The following is a 17,041-nucleotide window of genomic DNA, read 5'->3' on the forward strand; positions in this document are numbered from 1 at the left end:
GAATGACTGTTCAAGGCCTTCCTGGAGTCCAGCGCATAGTCAGTGGATCTGCGGTCCAGCCAAGACGAAACCTAACTCAGTCCCGCGTGGTTCAAACATAGCTGATGAACAAGTGGGGTAGCGAACCTCATCTGACTCGAGTCATCACTTTAATTCAGATCCGGCTTAAGCTTGATTCTGTCTCATAAATATTGTGTATTGTTATAAACGCTGAAGTGACTTTAGCGAGAGCGAGTGCCTGTGATTGGCTCTGCTGAGAGTTTTTAATGAAGCTCGTAACTCTTCATTGGCTGTCATGTTGACATTTACGCACCAAAGGCTGAAAATAAGTGTGTGACGTCCTGGGTCGTAATTCAACCCGATGACATCACAGTGTGTTTGTAGTGTCTTTAAATATTAACCAGCAGTCAGAAGCTGAACGGAGATCAGACTGTTTCTCCTTTAAATGTGTGGAGCTGTGAGGCTTCTTCTTTTATAAACGATGGACGTGTTTAAATGAAGACTGAAGCTGCAGTCAGTTACATCAGACTTTCAGATATCAGACGAGAGAGTTCAGAGACGCATCAGATCTGTGAGCCAGCTGAAAGAATCACACGCACTTCCTCTTTGACTCTAGTGGTTTGTGTGTTCAGGGTGAGAACTGAAGGAAGCTGAAGCTGCACTGCCCCCTACTGCACACAACCTCCTATTACAGCTTCTTTGAGTTTATTTGATGTAAATGAAAACTAATGTCATATTTGTGGCAAATATTGGCTCAGAAACAGCATGACTTCAACAATCCACCAGAGAACAAACATCACACTGTGATTTCAGAAGCACTTCTGATCTCTCACAAGACATTCCTCAGGACGTGTGTGTCTGAGAGAGAGAGAGGAGGGTTATTAGAGCCATAAATCCTCCTGTGATGTCAGAGGTCATAATAGGAGATCAAAAGTTTTATTAATCAGACTCGAAAGACTTCATTCCTGGAAGATGTTTTATTTGGCGATTCATTAGTTTGTTTTTGTATTATTGTTATTAAAGTAGAATATGAGGTTCACATCACAGCAGAGCATGTGAGCGGAGCGTGCGAACTACAGTTGGAGGGCGGAGCAGGTTTTTATCTAAAGGCCGGAGCGATCGGTCTGTCTCGCTCCGGTTCGCCAAAAATAGACTAGGCGCCTATCTTTAGCGAAGCGGCACGGAGAGCCGCTTCTGAAACGTGCCGCGGCGCATCTGGTGTAAACACAAGCATAGACTATAATGAGCGTGATCAGTTCCGATAGCCACATCGGAGCCGTAACGTGCCGCAGATGCGTGCGGTGTAAACGAGGGGTAAGGCTTCGTTTGAAAACAGCAGGTGTTAGGCATGCAGAGGAATTTTAAATTTGAGCGAGCGTGGAGCGATTTCACCAGAGCGGAGAGAAATTGTAGGTGAGCGGAATTGAGCGGAGCGGTCTGGTGCGACTTTGAGCGGGGGGAGCGAACACCCACGTGAGCGTGGAGCGGATATTCTCACCGCTCACATGCTCCGCATCACAGTAAATGTGTTTGTTTAGATGGGGTTTTGCAGTCATGTCATTCACTCGCTCTGTGTGTTTGTGTCCCAGCATGCCAAGCGTCTCTCCACCTCTGACGACAGATCAACCGTGTGAACATGATCAGGTGAGTTTACCTGTGTGTCTCTCTCAGATCTTGTGATTTTGTTGAGTTTTCTAGCACCGCTGTGTTTGGAAGTGAAGCGAGTTGTCCGTGTGCCTGTGGCTATGAGCTGCCCTACATCACACACGAGACGAGACGAGAAGAGACCAGAGGATTCAGAGTAACGTTACGCAACACGACCTGCGTGAACAAACCTCCCATGCATGAGTGAATCCCTCCATCTCTCTCTCATCACCACCTCCCGCTCTAATTCTGCTCCTTCTCTCGCATCTTTATTACTGTCACTCATCTCAGGATCAAGAGTCTCTCTCTACTGAAGTCGAGGCAGGTCTGACACGTGAGCTGCAGGCGGTACAGGAAGCTCAGAGCGAGAGCGAGCGTCAGATGAAACATCATCAAGAGTTGCTGGAGGAGGAGATCGCAAAGGTGCTTTTCACAACCTTTTAATGACATTTGCAAATTTAACAATGTTTTCTCTTGTGATGTTTATTATGAGGAGTGTTGATCTGATTGCAGGTAATCGTGCAGATGTCTGTTGAATTTGCTCGGCACACGGAACACACGAGACTCAGCAAAAAGGCCCGGGAGACGAGCGCATCCACACAGACACTGAACGCTGAAGATCACACACTGACTGACCATCATTCTGATGCTGTAACCATGGCAACATCACAGCACCACACACAGGTGAGTTCACGGCACATGACAGATGTGGACGGAGCAGATTGTACAGCACAGGGTTCCAGAACACATTCACATTTTTGCTTTGTCAACCGAATGTGTGTCACACACACACACGCACACATGTGCACGCATGCATGTTTGATGAGATATGAATGAGCACTTTATTAATCTCGTGACAGATTGACCGTGATTGTATGTACAGATTCACTAATGATCTGTCAGCATACAGACACACATGAGGACTGATATTATTAACACGCACAGTCTCGTGATGAACAGGGACCAGAGGAGGATGATGATGATGAAGAGCAGCGTCCGGCCGTGCCACTGGAGGACTTTGGTTCAGAGCTCGTCCAGCAGGAGGAGGAACACACGCGTGTGCTGGAGGCTCTCAGAGCATCACACACACATCAGATGGAGATTCTACAGGAGCAGAACACACATCTGACGACACAGATACACACACTCAACCAGCAGCTGATACAGGTGTGAACGCGCACACACACACACACACACACACACACAGATGAAGTCAGTGATGTGTGTGGTTGTTGTTGTGATTTCTGCAGCTCGGTTGTGTGTGATTATTGATGTGTGTTTGAAACAGAGAGAGCAGGAGCTGATGAGAGAGACACAGAGAGATGATCTAATGCATCCCAGCATGCAAAGCAGCAGCACACAGACAGAGCAGGTGAGAGCGGAGTGTCACATTAACTGAAGAGAGAGAGAGAGAGTTACAGTATGTGCTGTGTGCCCCAAGCATTCTGTATCCCACAATGCAGTGTGCTCCGTCATTTCAATCGTGATTTGCAATGTGAATAATGTGAAAATGAGCGTAAAGAATAAATGTCACTGTTTTAGATGATGGCATGTGCGATAGCAATACATTCTTGACGCAGTATGCCGTACGGAGTGTGTACTGTGCAGTAAGCACACCGTGCTCTTCACCGTCTGCACCGTCAGGTGGCGTCTGCCTCCGCAGCAACAGTTGATCTCAGGTGCAGCTGTTACCATGGCAGCACAATGGTCGCACTGTTCCTGTGTTGTTTGCATTTGACTGTGTGCGTGTGCGTGCGTGCGTGTGTGTGTGTGTGTGTGTGTTTGGCCCCTGCAGCGCTCAGCCGGACCGACGGAAGGAAACAAACACACACAACTCAACACAGCACTGTTTCTCATGACTTTAATAACATGACTGGCTTCTTATCTGCTCTCTCTTTACTGCCCGTACATAAACTCCAGAAGCGCGATGAAGACGAGGAGACGAAGAGCAGAGGTCGCGAGGAGCCCGTGACATCACAACAAGCTGCACAAGAACTCTTCTCTGATGTCATCATTGCAGAGAGGTGAGGAGACGGAATGACTCTGACTTGAGCGGATCTGTTGCTCTGTAGGTCTAATAGTTCACATCCTCTCTCTCTCTCTCTCTCTCTCTCTCTCTCTCTCTCTCAGAGACTTGTTGCGTAAAGCAAACGCTCGTCTGCGTCAGGTGCTGGTCGACGTGCTGAAGACGACCGCGGCTGCGGAGGAAACCATCGGGCGTCATGTGGAGGGAATCCTGCAGGGGTCCAGTAAAGAGAGCTTTAAAGCGTTCAGCGCACCTGCAGGAGGTCCGTGAAATCTCAAACATTTCACTTCCAGGTTTATTTTCTTTCTGATTCATCCTCTGGGGTCGAATCAAAGTTGATCAGCTTCATCACGACAGGTTTAGGAATCTAATGATGTCACTTCCTGTCTCATGAATGTGGTCTGCCGCAGCTTAAAGTCTATTACGCAGACACATCGAGCAGTGACCAATCACAATGCAGTATTCCTGGATCATTTTAAAGAGGCGGTACAGTGATGAGTTAATAACAGATGAGTGGACGGTTTCGTCTTGAATCCTGTCCGTCCTGTTTGTTCCTCTTCTGTTGACTCTCTTCTTTCTATAGAGATGTTTTGTGTACTGTTGAGGTGAGGTCATGTGACAATAAACACAGACAGGAGTGATGTGTGTATGGGTGGGTTCAGTCAGTGTCTCTCTCGGAACATCTCATATCAAGTGTTGCGGTCATGTTGAAGTGATGGAATATAAAACAGACACACCTGTAACTCAACACCCAAAACACACAAAAGATCCAGAAGAAAAGCTCAGCTGAACGCCACGCAGGCGTGTCACGTGATGTGTCTTCTGAACATAGCGTACACACGATTTACTCGCTGAAACATTTCAAATGAAACGTCTGTCAATGACATAGACGTGAGCTGGTGATGTTCTTCTTACAGACAGTAAAACAATCCCATTAAAGGAAGAGTTATAAAAGAAACCGCCTGTTCGTTGTGATTTCACAGACCAAATGAGAGAAAATAGTTCACAAAAAAAGATTGAAACCAAGCAGTGTTTTTGTCCCGTTCACAGACGCGTCCTCTGAAGATGTCGGCGTGTTTTCAGGGGAGTTGGACACAGAAGAAGGGCTGGAGAGGAGCCAGGGGGTGGAGCTACAGCTGCAGGAGGCGGAGTTTGAGCTGGAGAGGGAGGAGCATCTGATGAGCATCAGCACACGACTGCAGAGCGCAGTGAAGAAACTTCTCATCACCATCACAGAGACGAGCACGGAGGTACGGCAAGCACAGAGGGCCATCTCAACTCACAGACGAATGTTCTGCCTGCTTATAACAGCGTTAGATTTATAATCGGATTCGTTTATAATCACAATGGTGCAGGTATCCCAGAATTCCACATGTTAGCAGGAGTTCAGCTGTAGTTCTGTCTCTCATGAGTTATCACATGTTTATGTTCAAGGGACACAGTGGGCGGAGACATTCACTCTGGTTGCCTGTGGATACCAGCTGATTTGCATAATGCTTTGGTCACCGTGGCAACAGCTGACAACGCCCCTCTGTTCATGTGACCTCCTCTATAAAGCTGTGTGTGTCGAGTGAAAGCATGTTCTGTAATAGTTTATTTGAGCACAGATGAAGATCTTCACAGAATGTGTCTTGTGTTATATTGATATTGATATCAGAGACAGATTTAGACATTTAATCCTGCAAATGTTTAGGTGCTGAGATGCTCACAGAACAACATACAGTTATTTTAATGAGTGTGTGTGATCTTTACATTACCTGTCATGAACTTGTTCGCTCATATTTCACCCTAAAGAAAAGAGAATAATTCATGAAAAGGATGCCTGTTGTATGACCAGTAAGATATCTTTGAATCACAAACAGATCACGCTGTCGTTACTGTAATCTACAAACAATAATGAATACGACGACTTTAAAAAAACTGTATAAACACAGAATGCCAAAATACACAAAGCATGTCGTTAAAGGGACAATTCTGTCATCATTCACTCACGCTCATGTCATTTCATACCTGTATACTGTAAATTACTTTGTTCCGAGGAACACAAAGAAAGATATTTGGAAGAATGTTAGTCATTTTCAGTTCTGGGACATCATTGACTGCCATAGTAGGAAGAATTAAATGGTAGTCAAAGGTGCCGATTCAAAGTATCATTATGTGTTCAACAGAACAAAAAAATACAAAAAACAAAATCCCACTATGGCAGTCAATGATGTCCCAGAACTGAAAATGATTAACATTCTTCCAAATACCATTGGAACAAAGTAATGTATACAGGTATGAAACAACCTGAGGGTGAGTAAATGATTTTTAGATGAACTATCCCTTTAAGGCTAGATGATATATTGATGGATAAAGTGACTGAATTGAAGTCTTGATCAAGGTTGAGGAGGTGAGATGTGAACTCGGCTCAACAGATTCATGACACACGCGGCGTTTGAGATGTGAAGAGACTTGTGGAAGTTATTGATGGGTTGTTCATCGTGTAATGGCTTGTTCAGGAATGAAGATTGATGTTAAAGCGAGCGGGCGTACGGGAGGAACAGTTAATGGGTCGTGTTTGTTGTCAGCGGTGATGAAGGAATGAAAGTCACACATTCTTGAGGCTTTATGGTCTCCGAGCGTCTCCTCTGTAGTCGTGTGTGGTGAGAATCCGGTCGGACAGGCTCGGGCAGGGTGCGGGTGGGTGTGTGCGTTACGTCCACCTGAAGCTTTACAGTCACGCCTTTACTGCATACGCAACCTGCACATGTCCACAAACCAGGAAGAGCGAGCGAGCGAGAGAGAGAACGAGAGATGATCTCCCCTCTGGGTTGTGCTGTGTTGTGTTGGAGAAGTAAATGAGGCCCGGCATTTTCCCAGTGGAGCGTTGCCACGGAAGCAGAGTAATGTTAATGAGTTTCCAACCGGAGTAACCAGAGGACAGAGAGAGAGAGAGAGAGACACCAGAGCAAGATCTGACGAGCTTCAACACTCTTTCAAATGATCCTGGATTGAATTTCATGGTTTTAAGGAGTTTTCTCTTCAGCGTGAGGGATTCAAGGGTTTACCTGTTCTGCCTCACTGACCATGTGAGCTCACCTGTGTGTGTTTACCTCAATCTGCACGGAGGCACTTCCATAGATACTGTTGCCCCCTCCAGATCCCTCATTCACGCTTGACAGAGATGACAACAAAACTCTTCCTGAAAGACTCTTAGAAAGATCAGAACATCCAGAATGAATTCGTATCGGACGTATTGGAATTCTTACGCCCTCCAGGACGGGTGGATGGACAGTCAGGATCAGGATATTTACGAGGTGGAATCGCGGATCCCGTTACCTCGACCGTTCCCGCTCGCACACGTCCTGCACGAGAAGAACGCTGTGGTGGTGCAGACCAAGATCTCACACATCAACCACCGCACGGACGGTCACCTTCTTAAAGTCATCTCCAAGATTTCTCTGCCCACTCCTCCGTATACAGTAAGTGTGAGGAGAGAGAGACGCCGGTGCTCTTTGACCTTTGCTGGTTTAGATAGTGAGCTTTACAGCAGCTCATTGTCTGTGTACTTTGAGTTTTATGACCTGCAGCTTTACTCTTCACGGGTGTGTTGTGTGTTTACTGCCGGCGTTACTGTGGCTCTCTCACATCACATCAGTGAGAAGAAGCTCAAAGTGTTTCAGTGAATTCTCAAGAGTTTCTTCAGTGGTTTTGAGGAGCTCAGACTGCAGGAGTTTGTAAATACTGACCAAGAAATATGAAGGTGTCAAGTATTAATAAATCGCATGAAAACCTCTCTCTCTCTCAAGATTCAAAGAAGCTTTATTGGCATGATAAAACACATGTTACATTGCCAAAGCACAGGACAATTAAATATAAACATTCTGCACAAATCCAGATTAAGATCCAAATAAAATCAAAGTATAAAGTATCTATATACATCTCAATATAAAGAGAAAAAGAGCGAAGTATTGATGACAGTTCTCAGTGAGGGTGACTGGATCCTGTCATAGTGTCAGTTTGTGTGTTGTGTTGTGTTGTGTTGTGCTGGTTGTTGTTTTGTCGTGGCAGGACTTGACATATCTTGCAGCAGGTTTGATCTCTCTCTCTCTCTCTCTCTCAGCTGGAGCATGCACACATCACACAGACGGAGCTGATGCGAGAGAAGTTCAGACACAATGAGGAGATGGAGGAGCTGGTCATCAGACAGGAGGAGCTGCAGGAGCGTCTGCGTGAGGAGGCGCGGGGTAGAGAACAGCTGGCGCTGGAGCTGCACAAGGCTGAAGGTGTGTGTGTGTGTGTGTACGTGTGCGTGTGTGTGTTTATGTCCTCTCTGATGGTGTCAGTGCAGATATCTCTGAATCAAACACGTTCACATCAGCTCCATCATGAATCTCTCATTCAGTTTGACTTGAGTTCACAAGTGTCATCTGCTGATGTCTTTGTGACGGCCGGAGATTATTGACTTTATCATTATCTAGTTCACACGACTAAATCAAAGCAGAGAAAACACATCCTGCAGTTTATAAACACATCTGAGAGGAAGATGCTCTCAAAACTCATTCAGTCAGAACACAATCATTCATCCAAAATCTTGATGTGTGTGTGTGTATTTCACATCTGTTTAGACGGGACAGTTGGTGACAGCCGTGGCTGGTACACACACACACACACACACACACACGCACACACACGCACGCATGCACGCACACACACACACAGCAATATTATTGGATTGTCGCGGTTACACTCTTTTGTTTGACTGTGTGTGTGTGTGTGTGTGTGCTGACTAAACATTTACAGTAGTCACATCACATGATAATGACACATTAGATCAAACATGTGGACGTCAGTGTGTTTCAAGAGAAAGGTCATGTGACCATAAATCCTCAACATTACACTTGTTCAGATGATGTAGACCTCCGTTACTGTTGAAGTTTTCACCTTCATTCATTCAGTCAGTTTGTGCTCCAGACACGAGTGATGATGATGATGATGATGATGATTGTGTTGAGCTGTGATCTGCAGTTGTGTGTTTTTCTCTTCTCTTCTCTTTTGTTAGTCTGATTTTTTCCTTGTGTCCTCATTTCATTTGCAAATGACTTCAAACAGTGTCAGATCTATCTCATTAAATATTCATGAGTTAAAAAGTGCTGACTGTGTGCGCGTTAGTGTGTGTTAGTGTGTGTGCGTGTGTGTATGTGTGTGCGTGTGTATGTGTGTGCGTGTGAGTGCGTGTGTGTGTGTGCGTGCGTGCGTGCGTGCGTGCGTGCGTGAATGAAGGACTAACACTCTGTGCACTTAACCATTTTCTTTGGTTGTTAGTGAGTTTGTGTTTGATGTTTAATTATTTAATTAAAACTAGTTTTGACCGGTAATAGTGGAATGAGTTTGTGTGTCTGTTTCATTAATTTAGTGAGTTTGGGTGCATTTCAGGAACATTTATGGAATCAGTTTCTCCTCGGTTTACTTTAATACACTTTGTTTATTGTAAACATGTGATCAGCTGTACATGTAATCTGTCGGAATGTCATCAAGCCCCGCCCCTTAAACCTCCTGTCATATAGAAACACTTTTTACCCATCCAATCAGATCATGATTTTATTCTCATTGAATGTAATGTGTGTATGTCACATGTGTGTTTTGACGTTGACTGTAATGACTACAGATGAGAGCTTTTGTTCCTGTGCTCTCATTCACAACACTGAGACATGAACCACTGACCTGTAACAAACACACAAACAACACAACATCTCCCTCTGTGAGACAACATACTGTGTGTGTGTGTGTGTGTGTGTGTGTGTGTGTGTGTGTGTGTGTGTGTGTGTATCTGTGGTGTTGTGTTCTGCTCTTTTATATGCTATATTAATAAATGAATGTGTTGTGTAGTTTTGTGTGTATTGTATTCAGGTTTGTGTATGCACACAGATGATTGTGTGTGTGTGTGTGTGTGTGTGTGTGTGTGTGTGTGTATAGATATATATATATATATATACACTCACCTAAAGGATTATTAGGAACACCTGTTCAATTTCTCATTAATGCAATTATCTAATCAACCAATCACATGGCAGTTGCTTCAATGCATTTAGGGGTGTGGTCCTGGTCAAGACAATCTCCTGAACTCCAAACTGAATGTCAGAATGGGAAAGAAAGGTGATTTAAGCAATTTTGAGCGTGGCATGGTTGTTGGTGCCAGACGGGCCGGTCTGAGTATTTCACAATCTGCTCAGTTACTGGGATTTTCACGCACAACCATTTCTAGGGTTTACAAAGAATGGTGTGAAAAGGGAAAAACATCCAGTATGCGGCAGTCCTGTGGGCGAAAATGCCTTGTTGATGCTAGAGGTCAGAGGAGAATGGGCCGACTGATTCAAGCTGATAGAAGAGCAACTTTGACTGAAATAACCACTCGTTACAACCGAGGTATGCAGCAAAGCATTTGTGAAGCCACAACACGCACAACCTTGAGGCAGATGGGCTACAACAGCAGAAGACCCCACCGGGTACCACTCATCTCCACTACAAATAGGAAAAAGAGGCTACAATTTGCACGAGCTCACCAAAATTGGACAGTTGAAGACTGGAAAAATGTTGCCTGGTCTGATGAGTCTCGATTTCTGTTGAGACATTCAAATGGTAGAGTCAGAATTTGGCGTAAACAGAATGAGAACATGGATCCATCATGCCTTGTTACCACTGTGCAGGCTGGTGGTGGTGGTGTAATGGTGTGGGGGATGTTTTCTTGGCACACTTTAGGCCCCTTAGTGCCAATTGGGCATCGTTTAAATGCCACGGCCTACCTGAGCATTGTTTCTGACCATGTCCATCCCTTTATGACCACCATGTACCCATCCTCTAATGGCTACTTCCAGCAGGATAATGCACCATGTCACAAAGCTCGAATCATTTCAAATTGGTTTCTTGAACATGACAATGAGTTCACTGTACTAGAATGGCCCCCACAGTCACCAGATCTCAACCCGATAGAACATCTTTGGGATGTGGTGGAACGGGAGCTTCGTGCCCTGGATGTGCATCCCACAAATCTCCATCAACTGCAAGATGCTATCCTATCAATATGGGCCAACATTTCTAAAGAATGCTTTCAGCACCTTGTTGAATCAATGCCACGTAGAATTAAGGCAGTTCTGAAGGCGAAAGGGGGTCAAACACCGTATTAGTATGGTGTTCCTAATAATCCTTTAGGTGAGTGTATATCTGTGTTGTAATGTGTATGAATGGATGAATTGTGTAGTTTTAGGTGAAGTGTATCAGAAGTTCAGGTGTGTGTATGCACACAGATGATTGTGTGTGTGTGTGGTTGTGATTGTGTATCTGTGGTGTTGTGTTCTGCTCTTTTATATGCTATATTAATAAGTGAATGTTTTGTGTGAAGTGTATTCGTGTTTGTGTACGCACACAGGTGACTATGTGTGTGTTTGTGTGTGTGTGTGTGTGTGTGTGTGTGTGTGTCGTGTTGTAGGTTTGATTGACGGTTACACAGGTGAGCGTTTAGCTCTGGAGCAGCAGGGGAGAGAGCGCGCAGAGCTGCAGCGGCATCTTGAACAGGAGCTGCGCATCACCAGCAACCGTCTGCACGAGCTGGAACACGAGAGACAACAGATACAACAGGAACGAGAGCTGCTGTCACGACAACAAGACGCCATGAGAGACGGGGCGGGGTCACGAGAGCTGCGTATGTCACGTGACGTATATTCACCTTTATGTGATGTCTTGTGTGTTTGATGATGTATATCCTGCTTTCAATCCAGTCAATTACTGGAGCTTATTGTAATGAAAACAAACCTTCTGTGAGATACAAATGTTTCCTGATGGATTTCAGACATGATGTTCAATCAAGATGAACACACAAGTGGGTTTAATTTATAAATATAATTATAGTTATTCATCAGTATTAAAAAGCACTGGTGAATATGACTCGCAGCATTGTTTTCTGAGAAAAACAGACCTCAGAATGTCTTGACTGACCAATCAGAATCAAGTTATTTCAGAAAGTCGCTAAAGAATGCTACCCAGAGCCGTTGAAAAACAGAGTTGGGACACCCGCATAGACGTCCGCTGTAAGAATGGAATGTGGAAGTAACTCGTGTCATGGAGCGCTTTTCCACCATCGCGCCGAACGGTTCTAAGCACAGTCTGAAACGGTTACAGTTATGTTTCCACGTGAGCCTGGTTCGACACGGCACGATAACAAACTTTTCTCAGCTCAGAGCGGTTCTATAACCGCGCTGAATCGTGCTAATGAATGCGCGGAGAGCCGTTATAGCTCAAGTTTCTTGTGTTACCAAGGCAGCGCGTGATGTGTTTGTGTTTACATTCTAAACATTTTCATTATCAGCTATGGCTGGGCGATATATCGTATGATTCTTATGCTCTCAGTTTCTCAATGAATTACGGTTAAATGCCGCCACATCCGAAAGCCAGAGGGCGCTCTTGCGCAGAAACTCAGAATATGGGAAACAGAAGAAGAACAATTAGTTCCAGGAAATGCCTGTGGTCATATGCTGTTCTTCAAACCTTTTCAGGTATTTTCATGATAATAAAGTATATGTATAGTGATGATGTTTGACGAGTGTTGCTTTTTCAAATGCACGTTATAAACGACTCAATCTCGTAGTGATTTTAGATCGAGCAGTACTTCCTACTGATCAAACAGTCATAGTTCACGGAAGAGCGGTGCATAAAACGTCAAATCGATTTCAGAATCGATTTAGACATGTATAATTAGCGCGAATCACGATATATATCGCCCAGCCCTATTATCAGCCCTGCAGTGGAAAATGAAACCATTTACGTACCGGCTGACACAGATCGGCCCGGTGTGGAACGATTAAGATACGAGAATGATTCGGCGCGATGGTGGAAACGTGCTCATGGAGTGACCGACAGTTCCAAACACTCCAGTGAAGCCCATTCGTTTCAGTGTCTCACAAACACATTTGCTGTACAGTTGGTGAAATAACGGCTTGTTTATACATTTTAACCAGTTGGCGGACACATCTTATATTCATATTACTCCCCAGACATAATGCTGCTATAAATGTAGTCAACATAGTATTCAGTGAACACAATGTGCTATTTATGCAAATATAGCTGCTGTTGTCTGTCGCGCTAAAATCCATTTAAACGGGTTGACAGCACGGATTTGTTTGGAACTGTTGAGCGCTCCATGAACCATGTGACCACACGGCGGCGAGGTCGAGTGTCGTAACTCTGTTTTTCACCGGCTCTGGTGCTACCTATAAGTTCAAATGACATCATATTAATAAATGTAATGTAAGCCTATGTTCACACATATCATGCGTCTCTCTTACACGATTCTATTCTGCTTCAGTTCCAGGAGTGTGACGGCAGTATTTCAGTGTTATTTTATCTCTGATGTGGTTTGTTTTGTGTCTCCAGATCAAAGATGGACACAAGTCAAGTGTTTTAATCTACCCAAGAACATCTGTCGTGTATCAGAATGTTTTGACTTCACTACGTTGTAAACATATATCATAGCTTTAATACTTGTTTACACTTTCTTACTTCGTAATAGATGTTTAATGTACATAAGCAGGTAAACACATTTATGAGATGTAACGGAGTAAAATTTGCTTTGTAATGTGAAGTCAAAACACTTCTCTAGAGTCGTGATCTGGTCCTGGTGTGAGTTGTGTGTTTAAACTCTTGACATGTTTACAGGTGCAGACAGAAACGTGCCAAACATCTTCACGTGTTTCTCTCTTTCTTCTGCTGTATGTGCATGAAGAACATGTCGTTCACACACTGTCTCTCTCCTCAGGACTAGTTGAAGCTGCGCTTGATGCAGCACCTGAAGCAGGTGTGTGTGTGTGTGTGTGTGCGTGTGTGCGTGCGTGCGTGCGTGTTCACCTGCAGCATGGCCGGCACGCTCGCTCTCACTGAATGATTGACAGATTCTGATCAATAAATGAGTAACAACAGCTTGGTGCTTCGCTTGCTTCTGATCCACTAACCGCTGCTCTTCTTCTTCTGTGGGCTGGAAACACGCTTGAGCTGAAGCATCACGAGCATCTCTTATTCATCTCCGTTGAACAGTCACGTCCGTCTGTAGATGGTACTGTAGGAGCATTTCAGAAAGTTCTCGACCTTCATCATTCAGCCCGAGTAAGATCTCAAGAGCGTCTGTTAGTCTGCTACTATTCTTATCAGTGCAAAATGAAGCTTAAAAACCAGACGAATTACATTTGATTTTTCCTCATTTTTTAAAATAAGCAAGAAAGGTTTTGGTGATCTAGGTGTGATGAGTAGGTAGTCTTCATGAAACTCAGTGCAGACACTTTCTCCATCCGATGATGATGATGAATTGTATTGTGGAAGTGGCTGTTCAATGAAATCTTTTCTTTATTTTATGCATCTGCACTCTTATGCTCCTCCCCTCACATCACGGGTTTGCCCCGCCCCCTCCCACACCTCGGATTGGTTCAGTGGTTACTGTGGTTACCGGATCATGGGACATACTAGAATGGGAAAGATTGAGGGAATGGGAAAATGTCGTTCATCATGTCTCGTGTGCCATTTGTCGTTGAATGCAAAGATGGAGGATGGAGAATCGTTCGGTTTAAAACTGGGAACATTCCCTCAAACTGCTCATGAAACTCTTTCATTGAAAATAAGAATCCAGCCCAAAACGGAAGCGAATGAACTTTCAAGTTTGGTTGAGGTATTCACGTTTCTTAAAGTTGTAAGAAACGAATCGTTCAGTTTAAAACAGTAAACGATTCTCCGGGCCGCCTCCATTTTGGCATCGCTCCTCTCTGCTCCTCTGACGTGTGTCTGACTGATCTCAGATCTGCTGGGGGAGACGGAGAAGCTGATGGCAGAGAAGGTGGAGGTGCAGCGGCAGGCGCAGAAGGAGAGCGGCGAGCTGCTCCTGCAGGTGAAACAGTTGGAGGCGGAGCTTGAGGAGCAGGTGAACCGCGTGCAGGAGCTGGAGGAGACGCGCGGGACGGAGGCGGCCGACCTCACGCAACAGATTCAGGCCTTAGAGAAACAGCTGGAGAAGAACCGCAAGTTCATGGACGTACGTGATTTCACCTGCTGTTAAAATGCCACAAACGCGTATCCCATATTCCTGTATACGCAAGTGAGAGAATGTGTGACTCTGTAGTGTGTGACGGCGGTTGTGTTCGACCCGTCAGGAGCAGGCGGCGGATCGAGAACACGAGCGAGACGTCTTCCAGCAGGAGATTCAGAACCTGGAGCAACAGCTGAAGAATCCCCAGAAAACCCAGACGGGGAGTGAGCGCAGAGAGCGAGAGGTACATGATCACAGCTGATGATGATGATGTGTTTCATGTTTTCATTCTCCTCTGTCTGTGTGAGAGTCACCGGCGGGAGAAACACTAGATATTAAAACAGCGCCAGTGATGGAGAGGTCTGCAAACAAGCAGAATGACCTCTCAGAACACCTTAGCGACCACTGTTGTCAGGTTAACTCCAGCATTGCAGCAGTGAAAGTCACACAAGCTCCGCCCCCTGATGTGGTGATGTGAAGGTTAAATGGATTGTGGAAACTGTTTTAGCTTCAGTGTTTGGAGGAATAAAGACACATGAACACATTCACAGTCAGTTGCCAGGCAGCCTCTCTCTCACACACACTGATGCTCACGCTGCTTTTCTCTCTCTCTCTCTCTCTCTCTCTCTCTCTCTCTCTGATGTGGTTATGTAAACTCAAATGTGAAAGTAAATGATGTAAGAATGCTGTCTGTGAAAACACGCTGTTAGCTAAACTCACAGCTAAGGTTGGCAGCTCACCTGACAAACATTTCAATCTCAACACAAGCGGCTCTCGGAATCATCGTGAGGAACTGATTCACCTGAAACACACACGAACCTCAACATGGTCTTGTCNATTTATATATTAAAAGATTTTATAAGAATGAAACTCAGCAATTTACAATATACTATTTTACAAGAATTACACATTAACATGACACTTTTGTAGAAAAGAACACGAAAAACAACTCTTCATCAAGCATTTTTAACAATTAGGCCTACTGTAGTTAAGAGGTCGCATTTTCATTGGCCCGCCGTGGAAGCCTATCCCTGATTGGTTGACTACTTTTGACAGCCTATAATGCCTGGAACACACAGGAGGACCTCTCGAGAGCAAGAGTACCGAAGGATTCGTGGACGCACGGAACGCATTTTGAGTGCGCACACGCTCACTGAGCGAGAGGAGAGACAATTCATAAGAGAGCAGCGTATAGTTGAAAGCGCGCGTCCAGTTTTGTGCACGAGCAAAGGAAATCAGCGTGCGAGCGGAGAGATTCGCGCGCTCGTATGACAAGAATGCGCTCTCGCCTTGTAATAATGCGCTCGCGACATTTGTCATTAAAATAACGCCATATGTGCGTGCTCTCAGGGTGTGTGCGTGTGCTCTCATGCGTGTGCACGTGTATGTGTGTGTGTTGTATGGACGGTCAGTGATGTCGAGTGGTGAGTTTGTAATGATTATTATAGCAGGTGTTCTTTAAATGGGGTGAATGTAAAGACATGAATTGTGTCTGTGGTTTCAGCATGCTAGCAGTGTATTAGCCAGACTGTTTCGTGATGAAATCTGTGTCCGTCTATATGAGTTTCTGTATCCTGTCAGACGCTCTGTGTGCACCTGATGATGTGTTCCATCCGTTGTGTTTCGTTTCACTCATGTCATGATGATCCGATCCATCCAGCTGTGATCTGAGTGAACAACACCACAAAAACACATGTCATTAGTGTGTTAACACTGATCACCACCTAACATCCCTAACACTCACCTCGTCATCAATCACACAACTACATGAGTGGTTAACGTGTGTGTGTGTGTGTGTGTGTGTGTGTGTGTGTGTGTGTGTAGGTTGAGGAGGTTCAGCATGTGTCTATGGCTGGCAGTGGGGGGGACGTCACACTGGAGGAACAGCTGCAGACAGAGAAAGAAGCTCTGGACAGGAAGGAGAAAGAGGTAACTTCCTCTCAGCCTACAGATGAGATTGAGCCTCATTTTCCCACCTGCCTCATTCTGTTTGTGTGTGTGTAGATACTGAATCTGGAAGAGCAGTTGGAGCAGTTCCGTGAGGAGCTGGAGAATAAGAGTGAGGAGGTGAATCAACTTCACATGCAGCTGGAGATCCAGAGGAAAGAGATCAGCAGCCACCAGCACGACCTGCAGGCTCAGAGCCGACTCACACAGGTCAGAACAACACACACACACACACACTGAGACAGATACGGACACACGCACTGAGACAGATACACACACACACACACACACTGAGACAGATACACACACACACACTGAGACAGATACACACACACACACAACACACACACGCACACACACACACACACACGCGCACACAC

General features: G+C 45.1%; 1 protein-coding gene across 1 annotated transcript in view; it reads left to right on the forward strand.

The window, feature by feature from the left end:
- The window catches only part of akap9 (A kinase (PRKA) anchor protein 9), a 60,338-nt gene that overhangs the window by 24,558 nt on the left and 18,739 nt on the right, over positions 1-17,041 (forward strand). The window contains 16 exon segments of the mRNA XM_057354674.1: positions 1,590-1,644; positions 1,936-2,067; positions 2,158-2,328; positions 2,605-2,811; positions 2,933-3,016; positions 3,565-3,668; positions 3,775-3,932; positions 4,721-4,920; positions 7,776-7,938; positions 11,139-11,351; positions 13,461-13,499; positions 14,488-14,720; positions 14,839-14,971; positions 15,023-15,183; positions 16,539-16,643; positions 16,719-16,871. Of these exon segments, the coding sequence (XP_057210657.1) occupies positions 1,590-1,644; positions 1,936-2,067; positions 2,158-2,328; positions 2,605-2,811; positions 2,933-3,016; positions 3,565-3,668; positions 3,775-3,932; positions 4,721-4,920; positions 7,776-7,938; positions 11,139-11,351; positions 13,461-13,499; positions 14,488-14,720; positions 14,839-14,971; positions 15,023-15,183; positions 16,539-16,643; positions 16,719-16,871 (2,311 nt within the window).

This window comes from Triplophysa rosa, linkage group LG16 (genome assembly GCF_024868665.1).
Source record: "Triplophysa rosa linkage group LG16, Trosa_1v2, whole genome shotgun sequence".
Taxonomy (NCBI): Eukaryota; Metazoa; Chordata; class Actinopteri; order Cypriniformes; family Nemacheilidae; genus Triplophysa; species Triplophysa rosa.